Genomic DNA, 12,441 nt, shown 5'->3' with positions numbered 1-12,441 from the left:
GATCCCGCCCAGCCCAGAGTATAGCTACAAGACAGTGAACAGCTGTATTCACTTCCAGGAACCACCTTCCAGTCAAGCCACCGAGTGAGGCCAAATCAAAGAAGAAAACAAAAGGCCTTGACAAAAAAGGCACAAGGGTGAACCAACAGGAAACAAAAAGTTGTGAGTCAAGAGGCTGACTTCCTGTTTTCCTGCAATAAAGAGGGCAATGCCAGAGTAAAAATTTCTCTCCTGGTTCTTTCAAACAAGACAGGCAATGCTTTATTTGGACCACCAAAAATAACATTTAACAGAAAGAGAACCATAACATTACACAACAAAGTATAGCTGTGCAATCTCAAACAAGGCGGGCAACACTTTATTTAGATCACCAAAAATAAGGTTTAACAGAAAAGGAACTGTAAGAAGCAAATGTATAGCTGTAAATTTTCTTTTACCATCAGCATCAACTCCCTCTAAGATATTTTGGGACTCTTGCAGTTTCCAAGCAGAACTAACATTTGTTAGACAGAGCTCCAAAACTGTAAAACAGGTTTGCTTAATGCTAACAAATAACTGTACAACGGGTTATTGCTAACAAATAACTATAATGTCTACTCAAACAATCTACCCTACACAAGAACGTTTCACTGTCAACAAAGCTGCTCTTTTTCTGCCATGACAGACAGATGCAGGGACAAGAGTCAGACGTGGGAGCCTATTCAGGCTCCAAGGAGGCAACCCTTAACACAAATAACCTAGAGTGTGAACAAACTCAAATAAATGGGCCTGTCTCTGCCAGAGGGCCCTACTCCTCACCCCAGGGTGGTCATCCCACCTGCTCTCTCACTAAAGGCCCACCAATTCCAGCTCTCGCTAGGAACCCGAGTACAAAGCTGGAAAGAGCAGCTGTTCTTCCAGAAGCTTGCAGCTTCAATAAATGGCCCTGGGGTTCTTGGTGCTGTAGTGCGCCTCACAGGCGGCCACATAGGCAGACTCAGGGAAGAAGTCATCATGGTATTCTGCTAAAAACCTGGAAAAAGAAAGAAACAGTCCCAGTGATTATCACAGTAGCTTAAAATCAGTAAGCAAATTCTTGTAACCATGCTGACATTGCACTCTTTCATTACATGAGGAAGAAGACAAACTGGATATGGTCTTGATTTCTATTTACTGAGTAGATATGATGAAAAGACCTGGCTGCCATGCTCATTACTATTTCCTGGAACCCTTCACCAGCATCAGTTCTAGAAACAGAACCTAAACGCCACTAGGTGGCAGCCTTGACTTCATAAGCACTTTGATGCCAAAAGAGGACTCTACATTTTCCTGTTCTAACAACAAAGTATAAAAAAAATAATAAACCCCAAAATACCACTTGAAAAATAGAAAATGCTTATACAGGGGAGGGTAAACCAAAATGGGATGGGATAACGGGGAGATAATTCCGGGCCCTAATTTGCTACACTAAAAGGCTTCACTGGTCCAGCTTACAGTGACCAAAACATCCACCAAGAAGGCAGCCTCTGAGTGCTGAAGGGCATTTAAATGGAGTCAGTCATTCCAGAGTGTGCAGTACACGTGACGCTGAAGTGTCGAGAGATTTCACCACGGAGGGCCAGAATATTCTCACACAGGCCAAGCTAACCACTGCACTAATTATTAGCTTCATGTTTGTCTCCCCGGTCTTCTACTTGTCCAAATTCCTAAAAATGATAGATCAGTCTCTGCAACAGCCCCGTCAGTAAAAGCGCGTCTTCCCTGACCGTGACACCCTTCAGGCAATACTACTGAGTCCACCGACCTAGACGATGTCTTTGAAGCTATTTCCAAAACCAACTTCCGTACTTGCATGTGACTGTAGCTTACCTCCTAACTCCACTTCTTACCCCTATTTGGGCACACCTCAAAATCAGAGGTTCCCAGGCTAACATGCAGCTATCTCTTCATGTTGTATTGGTGTGACTGGATTTGTTTACAAAGTCTGTATGCCAAATAGCATTGAGGAGTTGGAGAAGGAGAGGAAGGGTGGGAAGAGGGTGTTTCTGAAAGCTGCTCATAAGAAAGTGTTACAGTGTCTGATTCCACTCACAGAAACTGCACTCAAAATGCTGACATGAAAGTATCGGCAACTCCAGGGCTGTTCCTCTGGCTGGGGAACTCTATACGCTGTGGAATCCTGCTTGCTCAGCTCTGCGGGGTGGGGCCTGACTATAAGGAAAGGCACCCCTTAAAGAGAAGGAAGGAACATGATGCGGCAACCAAGATGAACTGGGTGTGGCAGGAAGACAGGCAGCCTTGAAGGCTAAGGAACTGGGCAACAGACGTCTAGAGGGGAGCGGGGCAAGGCCACGGCATAAATGAGGCTGGGCGGGCAGGCAGAGGGCACAGCCTAGCGCAAGGGGGCCTGTGGTACAGTAAACTGACTCGCCAAGCCAGCTGGGAACACGTTTCTCTGAATTCACAAATTATCAGCACAGACCAGTCGTCATTTATCTTAATCCAAAGTAGACACCAAACTCCGGCCTGTGAATGCTAACACTTACGCAGCTGATGGGCATGCAACAAAGAAAAGTCCGATGCTTAGGGAGGGTACTGCTGAATAAAAAATGTCCAATTAAATTACTATCATTCTTAATTGCCTCTCCTATGGGACATTACTGGATAAATTATGGAAAAAACAAACACCAAAAAACCCTCATTAGACAGAAGTCTCCATACTTAGGGAGCACTGCGATCATGCAGAGCAGGAGTCACACCCGCAGCAGAAGTAGGTTTTGACAAAGTATCGAAATACCTCAGAAAGAGATCAAAGTGCTTCAGCAAAGCCTTCAGATTCTTCTCAGAAAAGGACATCTTTCCAAGGATTTCTGGAAGTTTTACTGTGATAAAAAATAAAAGCAAAACCATCCATAATCAGAAGAACCTGACAATGAATAAGACACACCCAGGCAGCATCTGGGTCTCTGTTTATTTTTATTTGAACTGAAACTCACATCTACATTATCAAACAAAACCCAGGATTTTTGCTGCTCAAAGACAGAGTGGCTGTACAAATGCCACAAACACAGTTCCTATGACATTTAATAGCCATCTAGTGCCCTTTTCTTTGATGCAGTTACCCTTCCATGGATGTACATATACTAACAAGAGACTTAAAACTGAAACCAAAACAAGAGGAAAAGATCTCTTACCAAACAATCGCAGCAAGTGTTGTGCCCCATAAATATAAGAGGGTGGAGGCGGCTGGTCACTTGGGGGGTAACTGTCAGGCACGAGTTTCCAGGAGAGGACCTAGGGAAAATGCGGATTGAATGCCTTGTTGTTAGAGTTTCACTGCGGGCGCCAGCCCAGGACACAGAAGAGTACAGTTTCTGTTGAAGAGGATCAAGCTACAAAGAATATTCAATTCGATCCTTGCATAAAAGTAACCACATAACATAATGTAATTATTATGTAACAGAATGGGAAAAACATTTTGTTTTTGCCATGGAAATTGGCCAAACTGTTCCCATGACACTGTGTATACCAAATGCTGACTTTGTTTCTTAGTGGTGGGGTTATAGCTTAGCCCGCAGCGGAGCAGCTATGTGTTTTCCATATAGGTTACATGTCTTATACTGGTATTAACATATGTATCATACTTTTCTTCCGTAATTTTTTTTTCCAGAACACTGGGGCCTCCCTGGTGGCACAAGGATTAAAGTCTCATTGCTATCAAGCTATCTCCAGCCTGAGTTCCATCCCCGGCCAGGGAGTGAGTGGCCTATAGGGCGCAGCAGACCTCTCCTGTCTCCCAGTCACTCCCCTCAGCAGTGTGTTTCAGTGAATCCGCCTGTTCTGCTCCCCACTCTGTCTCTGGTGCAACCTCGCAGACCCACACACCTCTGTCCTAGACCCCAGTTCTTATATGCATAAGTAAAATAAATCTTTAACTTTTTTTTTTTCCAGAACACTTTTGCCTTTTAAAATCCTTGGCAATATGGAGACCTTCTATTCACCTGAAAATTATGAACTGACCTGTATGTAGAGAAAATTCTCCTAATCAAAATAAAAATAAGCTTACAGAATAGACAAAAGGGGGAGAGGACAACCTTGAGGAAACATTTCTGGATCCTTAACAGCTGCTACCTATACATTGGCAGTGACGGTTTTAGCCACATCACCCCCTTTCCTTTTCCTAGAAGCCTTGTTTTCACAGCAAGACTGAAGTGAGCATACTGGGACCGTAAACCCTGAGCACACACCCACATGTGACACAGGTGACGCGCCTGCCTGTCAGCACAGTGTACCACCGCCTATATTTCGCAATAAACGGGAGATGGTAAGGGCTCTAGAGGAATTCCCAGTGGGATGTGGGTAGGAGCCGCCTCTGCATCTTCAGCAGAAACCCGCATGTCCAGTCCCTCCCCTGACGCAGCGGGGCAGCAAAGGGCATTGGAAGACAGGCTCCAGTGGCCGACATGCAGAGCTCGGATGCACACGCACAGCACACATACAGGTACTTCACATGCACAGGGGTCTGCTCAAGCACCCATGGAGAAATCCCACTCTGGCGAGAGCGTGCAGCTGTACGTATAACCACCAGATGGCCAGTTCGCACAGCTGACCAGAGTGGGAACGATCCTCCTGGAATCGTTCCCACAGTCCAACAGAAATGTGTTCCCCTTAAACAACACGTCTATGGCCCTGTGTGAAAATGGGATGTCAGGGGATGCTTGGACCAGAGAGCTCCTAGCTTTCCCTCAATGTTACTGCAACATAAATCCAGTTTCCTAGTCTCTCTAAGGGGTCAGCCAACTGCAGCCCTTGGGCTACTCTGGCCCACAAGCCTAAAATATGTGCTCTCTGGTCTTCTGCAGAAATTGTACACCAGTGCCTATTCTAGAAAACAAAAATACACTGCAGTAACTGCACTCATTTAAGACAAAAGATGACTGTCAGAGTAGGGCTGGACTCCTAACGATTTTCTTACTTAGAAACTAAAAACGCAATGAATGCTGCAGTGTCATGTGAACAGTTCATTTCCACAGCAAGAGCAACGTGATGCTTCTAAGGAAGCTTGCTTTCCTCCCACAAGACTGCAGCCATCAGAAAAGGGCTCGCTATGGATGAATGGCAAACATTAATGCTTCACCTCGTTTATCTCATTAGTTCTTCTGCCTTCGAAGCCAGCAAACACAGCACTCCCCTCCTTGCTAGGGGTCAGGGGGACGGGTGAGGAGGATCGGCTATGCACAGGTGTCTCTGCAGAAGGAAAGATGTCAATGATTTACTGTAAATCACAGAACTAGGGGCCAAACACTGTCAGAACACCGGTATAAACAACAGAAAGATTATTCATCTTTTAGAATAAAACTTTCCTATTGTAAAAGACAGTATCTGGAATATTACTTGACCAAAATAAATCAAGAGCTGGTGAGGAAGCTTCAAACATGCTAAGTGAAAGAAGTCACACACCAAAGCCCACAGAGGCATATGGCATGAGGCATGTGAATCCATGCCCAGCAGCAGCAAATCCACTGGGTCAGGGAGTCACAGTGGTTGCATGGTTGCCCAGAGGGGCAGGTTAGGGCTGGGGGGGTGGAGAACTTGCTAGGCCTGCAGGCACCAGGCGTCCCCCTGCATGGCTGGAGCCTTGGCGGCGGCCCTCTCTCAAGCCTGGGCTGCTAGGGCAAAAGCCCCATGAGCCTTGCTTCAGGTCAGGCTCCTGCACCAAGTTCCCACAGCTGGGAGGGCAGATCTGGGGTCGACCTGGTCTCCCCAGCCCCTCTGCCGACAAGACACTTCAGGAGCAGGGCACAGGGCGTGGGCCATAACAAGTGCAAAGAACCCACTGCCCAGAAGGGGCCTACTCTTCTCCAGGTGCAGGAACAGCTTGGGCATGCTGGCTGACGTGTCCTGCTGCCGACGCTTCGGCTGAGGCGAGGCACTGCTCTCGGAAAGCCGGTCGCAGTTGGCGGAATGGCGTGTGGACCGCCTCAGAGACTGCAAGGCTTCAGGCTCTGCTTTGCGCCTCTTTGGGGTCGCCGGTTCCCCTGTGGTGGGCTGGCTCTCGGTGGACTGCGGTGTAGATGGGTTCAACAGTGGTGGGCTCGGTGAGAGCTCCTCCTGGTTCCTACAGAAGAGGGGAGAGCGCTGCACATACCCAGCCTGCACAAGACCTGGACGCCCGCCTTCTCTTCAGATGGGACAGAAAACATAGTCTCAGCTCCACTGCTGGGGCATACATTTTCATATCCAGATGTGCCAGAACAAGTTTCGCTTACACAGAGCAAGCTAGATGCATTATTTAAACCTTCTCAAGAACTCTGGGAGGCATACTAGCACTGAAGATGGCGAGTCTCTTTTGTATTTGGCTGAGAAGGGTTCTCAGTTGTGTATGGACCATCCCGTACGGGACAGTGGCACCATCTGAGCTGGTCTAGGTTGTCACACTGGGGAAGTGCTACTGCCATCTGTGGGTAGAAGCCAGGGAGATGACTACTCAGTCTACACTGCACAGGACAGCCCACTGCCACCAAGGAGACGTGCAAGTTGCTAGCTGGAAAGAGGGTGAGAAGCCCAGGCGCAGAGAGAGTGTGCCACGCAATCACAGCACAGTCCAACTACTGGCAGGATGTGAAAAGCCACAAGTGTTGGGCAGATGGTGTAGAAACACAGTCCACCTGACACAAGGACCTCGAGACAGGGCAGGATGTGGACACAGTCCTGAGTGATGTGCACAGGCCTCTCACTTGAGTTGAAACCAAGAAGAAAGCAGGCAGGCTGAGGAGAGAGGGTGGCGGGTGGGAAGGCAGGGACAGGGAAAAGGGAGAAGGCACAAGGGGAAGGAGACAACGCAGAGCTGTGTGTGAGCAGTGGTCAGGGCCTGGTGCGTGGTGCATAAACGCAGAGGGGAGCTGGCAAGAGGAGCCGGCTGAAGAAGTCATGAGAACAGATCGCTCTCTCAGGAAAAGACATGAGGGAGATAAAGAAGTATCTTCTAGAGAGGAAGGGATAGATTTCTGGTTAGGGGATAACCCCCTCTTCCCCAAATAGAGATCTGAGCACGCTCAGTCAGTCACCCGGGGAAGAAGGTGGTAGGAAGGAAACTAACTGTTACTTGAAGCCAAAGGCAGTCAGCCCTTGGCAAATTTTCTCACTTAACCACCTCCCAAGGAGGCATCGCACAGAGGCAGAAGCAAGCTCAGGAGGCCCCACGCCCAGTGAAGGGAGCTAAGGTGAACCTCCTTCTGTCCCCTCATGCTGGCTCTCTGGGCTTGCTGTCTTAGGAAAGAGAGGACTAGCTGCGAGTGCTCCACAGTGGCATCTTCACTTGGTAAAGGCCTCAAAGCCTTTAGGCCCTGGCTCACCTAAGGGAAAAGCCCACGAGCAGGGGCACTTGGCAACCTCTCTGTCTCCAAACATGCTGGCCCACAGCAGCACAAGGAAACCTTTGCAAACTATGTGACCCTGACTCCTGAGGTCTATGCCAGCTAGCCGGCTTACCTGTTAGTGCTTGTGGCGCTCTCCTTAATTGGAAGAAAAAATTTGGATGAAGTCACCTTTTTATACTGAACTTGCTCATATGGATAGAGCAAAACCAGCGGGAGAGTGTAGTCAAAGGTTATTCTTAAGCCATCCACCATCTCCTTGCAAAGATCAACACTGAGGAATAAAAAGAAAAGATGAGAGATGCACTAAAGTGGATGTCTTCCAGAACATCCTGTTTGAATAAACAGACACTAGTATCATACCTACACGTGTAAAGGACGGCATGAATGCGTGGGTGCTAACAGCACAGAATTCAGAGGAAACAGGCCTACAGTATGCCCTGCAGCGGTGCTGCACCCATGTTAAGGTGCCCAGTGAACACAAGTGAACACGCTCAGGGCCAGCAAGGCGCCGGGAGGCCTTGCCCCGCCGGTGGACAGACACCCACCGAGAGCTGCAGTGACAGCCTCAGCAAGGCGCCCAGCACTTGCTTCACATCTGACAATCGGCCTAACTGCACTGCAGCTAGGGCACGCGAGCACGGCAAGCTCGGAGGACGATGGCCCTGAGTGGAACAAAGAGTTGACTGTCAACAAGCTTCAAAACGATTATCATTCACTGATTCCGGTGCTTCTCAAGGAAAAAGTTATCTCCCTAAATGCCATCACTGGAAAAAACGGATGATGATGTTAAAGCAATGCACACCCTCAGCACATCCAGACCAGACACTAAGCAGTTCCCGAGTATTTAAAAAGGGACAAAACTTTGATATTAAATGGATAAGCAATAGGTCACTCATTAAGTGACATAGTCAGTGAATTCCAAATAGAGGAAATGGAGACAGTGTGAACAGTTTCTAAGTGCAAGTCACTTTTCCACTATAGCAAGAGCCTCGAACACCACTTCCTCTCCCACGCGACTTACTTCTTTTCTGCTGGGACATAATGCACATTCATGTTGGCGTGTTGCATGACATGGTGGTGACGAGGCCTCTCGTTGGCTGAAAAGGCTGCATTGATAGCAAAATGTTTCACATAGGATTCCAAGATAGTTATGATGTTGGTCTGACATGGAAGCTTCACTAACTGTTAACAAAAACAGACACCTGATGTCGGCACCCAGTGTCCACACCACAGTCCAGTCACTATCAATTCCTTTACTCAATAATAAAGCCGATTGTCTCCAAAGAGAGTCTTCTAAAGATGCCCTGAGGCTCTTTTGCTTCCTTTCCTACTGCTCACTACCCTGCCTAGATCATGGCATTCATTCTTTTTAAATGGAAACGCTGCTGTTCATCTTTGCCACCCAGCAGAATCACCTGGGGAGCCACAAAATTTATATGCACAAGCGGCCCCCACCACAGACCAATCATGTCCTAGCTTCTAGGCTGAGGACGGGCCATCAGGATTTTCCCAGGCTCCCTAGAGCCAGGGCTGGAAACCTGACTCTGCAGAACGCCAGCTATTTCACTCCTTCAAGTTCTTCAATTGTATGAGCCTGTGAGTAAAGAGGATGGCTAAGCACAAGCTCTATCACAAGCCCCCCGCTTTCTGTGCTCCCCTGTGTACCCGCTTCCTCCTGTTGATATAGTAACAATCATCCTCAAGCTTCTTCTTCAGAACTTCAGGGATTTCTATAGTAATTGTTCTTTCTTCCATTTCCCTTCTTATGTGCAGCTCAGGTTCTTCCTTCTGCAAAATCAAAATTCCATGTTCACGTATTTAAAATAGTAGGAGAATCTATAGTCAATGCAAAGTGAATGTGTGGGGGCCTGCTGCAAACCACGCCAGTTAACCCTCCACGTTTACCCCAGTGATGAGGTGGTATGTGCCAGTGACCAGCACATTAAAGGCCGAAAGTGAACTTGCTGGAGGGCCTTCGCCACATTGCAAATACCCCTTTCCATTCCTTCCCCATGTCAGTTTAACAGTGGGATTTGTGTACTTTGAGGGCAGGCAGAAGATGCCAAGCTCTGAAAAGCAACATTTAAAAATGAATCACCAGGATAAAAATAAAGCACACAGTTTCACTGGAAACAAAGTAGCTAGGATTTGCTGAAACATTTTCTGGCCTAAAGAGCCATCATAGATACAGTGACTATAAATAGGGGCTCTTTTCCCTTAAATATCAAGGACAACTTTACAGCATTTGCTTTAAAAATACAGTTTTACATTTAAAAAATGATGCTAAAAATACAGTTTTACAAAATGATTCAAAGCAGTGAATTTTACCATTAAAAAAAGACCAACGTGTTTTTATAATTAAAACTTTATACCACTCCAGTTTTGTCTTCAATATCACTCTCTTCGCTTATTTCTTCATCCTTTTCTTCACTACTGTCTTCAGAGGAGCTGCTTATTGCTAGGTAAAACAAAACATCAGGCCAAGCTGCAGTATGGACACCCCCAGTCCTCATACCGCCCACTCCTGGAGGCGGACTATCTTCTATGCTGGTAATAGGACCCGCGGGCCGGCATATATGGTAAATGCTGAAGACAAATACACCCTTCAGAATGGAAATTTATTTTGAAAACTGTAACACCAACTCTAGCGGTCAGTGTTTCGTCACCTAAGACCCATGTTGCCCCTGCAGTTCCCAAGGGGACAAGAACCAGGAAATGACGAGGAAACCTGGGTGTGGTGCGCCACGAGTTAGTGCTTAGAAACTGGCCACGGTGGCAGCGGTCCAGAGCATGATAGGACAGGTCTAACAATGGGCTCAGTGCCTTCAAGTGTCAAAGGCAGAAAAGGCAAAAGTTCTAGGGAATGAGTTGAAAAGAGTCTCAATCCAGAATTTCAACAAAATCGCCCCCTCAACCCTGTAGTATGAGAGCTATGGAAAAGATTTTTAGCCCAAGAAGGTGACGTCAAACCACTCACAATTTTTGTCATTTTCACCTCTTTCTTCAATGGGGAGGCTTTTTAAGACAGAGTCGACACCGGGCAACCTGCAGCGTTTCTTCTTTCTTCCAGTGCTTCTGAAAAAGATAAACAATGGAAATCAATGTTGATGGCGATGAAGGTGGGTCTGCAAATAAAACAAGATACAATGGCAATTCCTAAGTAAAGTACCAGAGAAATAAACTTTAGCAGAATAAAAATGGTAACGTTTAAGAAACATTATAAATAACCTCTCTGAAAACAGCAATTATTTGGAATACACTCTTCACCCACTTGCTATATAAAACATTACTTAATAAACCATGTTTGTCATAGTATATCATAGAAATTCTAAACAGTAAGACCAAACACGAGGAGTAACATTTATGTTATGAGTTTCATATTCTTACAGGCGAGCTACAGCTTTCCTTGCCAATTTTCGCTGTAATCTCCGGTTTTCCTCAGTGTCACGGAGGACATGATCTTCAGCTGCCCATCTATCCCAGCTATTCAACAAAAAAGGAAAAAGAATGTAAAATTCCCTATTTTAGTTTGTTAGGAACAAATGCTAAAAGCCCATCCCAGGAACAGATTAAGTCCTAGAACTAATCACATTTTAAACAGAGAGAGATTTAAATATCTTCAAATCACAAAAAGGATAAAAATAAATTGAAAAAGGAACTCATTCAGACAAAGAAATAACTAGTTTCCAGGATGACTCTTACATTCAGATATAACCGACTTAAAGGTAATCATTCTCTAGGATAGGCAAGGTTTGATAACAAAGCAAGAAACAGGAAATGAAGCTGTTCTACAATTGTTTCTAAAACTTAGAACAAGTTTGCAATGTCTCTGTGAAGTAAGGGTGATCGGTATTCACTGATTTAAGAAGTACTCACCTTCTGTTCCAACCATTAAAATGGATCAGATATTCTGGGATCTTTCTGCCTTTTTCGTCTTTCCCAATAATAACATCGACAACCTGAAACCAGGAAATAATATACCCCAACGAGAGAAAACACAAAACACTAGAAACTAGATCAGGGAAACTGAAGCGAGGACTTTTTTTTTTTTTTCTGTAAAAAAAAACTAAGCATTCTCCACTTTCTCAGACCGAGTGCTGGTTTGAAACATTTTTCCTTTCAATTCCATTTTTTTTTCCCTTGAGTGGATGCCTCAAAATAGGAAACATGCCTCCAACCATCCGGTGATTGGTTTCTGAACGTGAGAGCCAAGGAGAGTTCGGCAGCCATTGGCGGGCTCGTCTGTCACTAAGAGAGTCCAGGCCACACAAGAGAGCCGCTGCCGAGTCATCTGGGAGTTGTAGTCTCCCGGGCTCTGCCGTGTCCAGGGCTAGGCTAGCTGGAGGATGACGCCATCCCGCCCAGCCATCCCGCCCAGCGGTGTCCCCTGTGGGACCATCTGGGGCAAATGATGGGGCGTGTCACTCCCGGGGAGACCTAGGCAGGGAGGGAGGAGAGCAAACAAAACGAGACCCGGGCTGCGGGGGCGGAGCCCCAAACAGCCCTGCAGCTTCTGGAAGACCCCCAACGGGCAGGGCAGCACCACCAGAAGCACGTTGGGCCTAGGGCCGCAGTCACACTCCCGCTCCCGGATTTCGATGTCCACCCCCTCCGGCCAAGCAGACCTGACTGCAGAGATGGCTGGGACCCAGAGGGGAGGGTTACAGGCTGAGCGGCCCCGGACCCGACTCGGGGGTTAAAAACCTAAGGGCTGCCAGGCCTAGGCAGAGGAAGGCACTGGTCAGCCTTGCTGTCGGGGTGGGGATCGCGGCTGACTGGATGGGTCAGGCCGGGGTCAGACACTACAGAACCCCAAGAAACGGCGTCGCGAACCAACGGCCAGCACTGTGACGCTATGGCTTAGGAACCTGGGTCGGCCGGGTCCCCCACGCGCCGCGGGGCCGCGCAGGATGAGCAGAGACTGAATGCTGAGGCGGAAACCGCCGGCGAGCGCCTCACAGAAGCGCTGCCCTGGCAGGCACCGCCTGCGAAAACCCAGTCAGCGGTCGCTGTCCAGGCTCGCGACACTTCGTCGCCAGGGAGGCGGCGGCGCACGCGCAGTCTGGCATCAGGGCGGAAGCGG

General features: G+C 47.5%; 1 protein-coding gene across 1 annotated transcript; it reads right to left on the bottom strand.

The window, feature by feature from the left end:
- Positions 1-240: 240 nt before the first annotated feature.
- On the bottom strand, positions 241-9,813 carry MSL3 (male-specific lethal 3 homolog (Drosophila)). The gene is made up of 10 exons (XM_012730399.1): positions 9,731-9,813; positions 9,264-9,427; positions 9,024-9,146; positions 8,380-8,540; positions 7,471-7,629; positions 5,835-6,097; positions 5,117-5,226; positions 3,174-3,273; positions 2,777-2,861; positions 241-1,012 (listed from the first exon to the last, which is right to left on the bottom strand). Exons 3-10 carry the CDS (start codon positions 9,111-9,113, stop codon positions 913-915), a joined length of 1,068 nt encoding a protein of 355 aa, XP_012585853.1. The 5' UTR covers positions 9,114-9,146; positions 9,264-9,427; positions 9,731-9,813; the 3' UTR covers positions 241-912.
- Between the last annotated feature and the right edge of the window lie 2,628 nt (positions 9,814-12,441).

This window comes from Condylura cristata, unplaced genomic scaffold (assembly GCF_000260355.1).
Source record: "Condylura cristata isolate star-nosed mole 26May11 unplaced genomic scaffold, ConCri1.0 scaffold00027, whole genome shotgun sequence".
In the NCBI taxonomy this organism is placed as follows: domain Eukaryota; kingdom Metazoa; phylum Chordata; class Mammalia; order Eulipotyphla; family Talpidae; genus Condylura; species Condylura cristata.
This window is presented reverse-complemented; position numbering and strand designations above follow the sequence as displayed.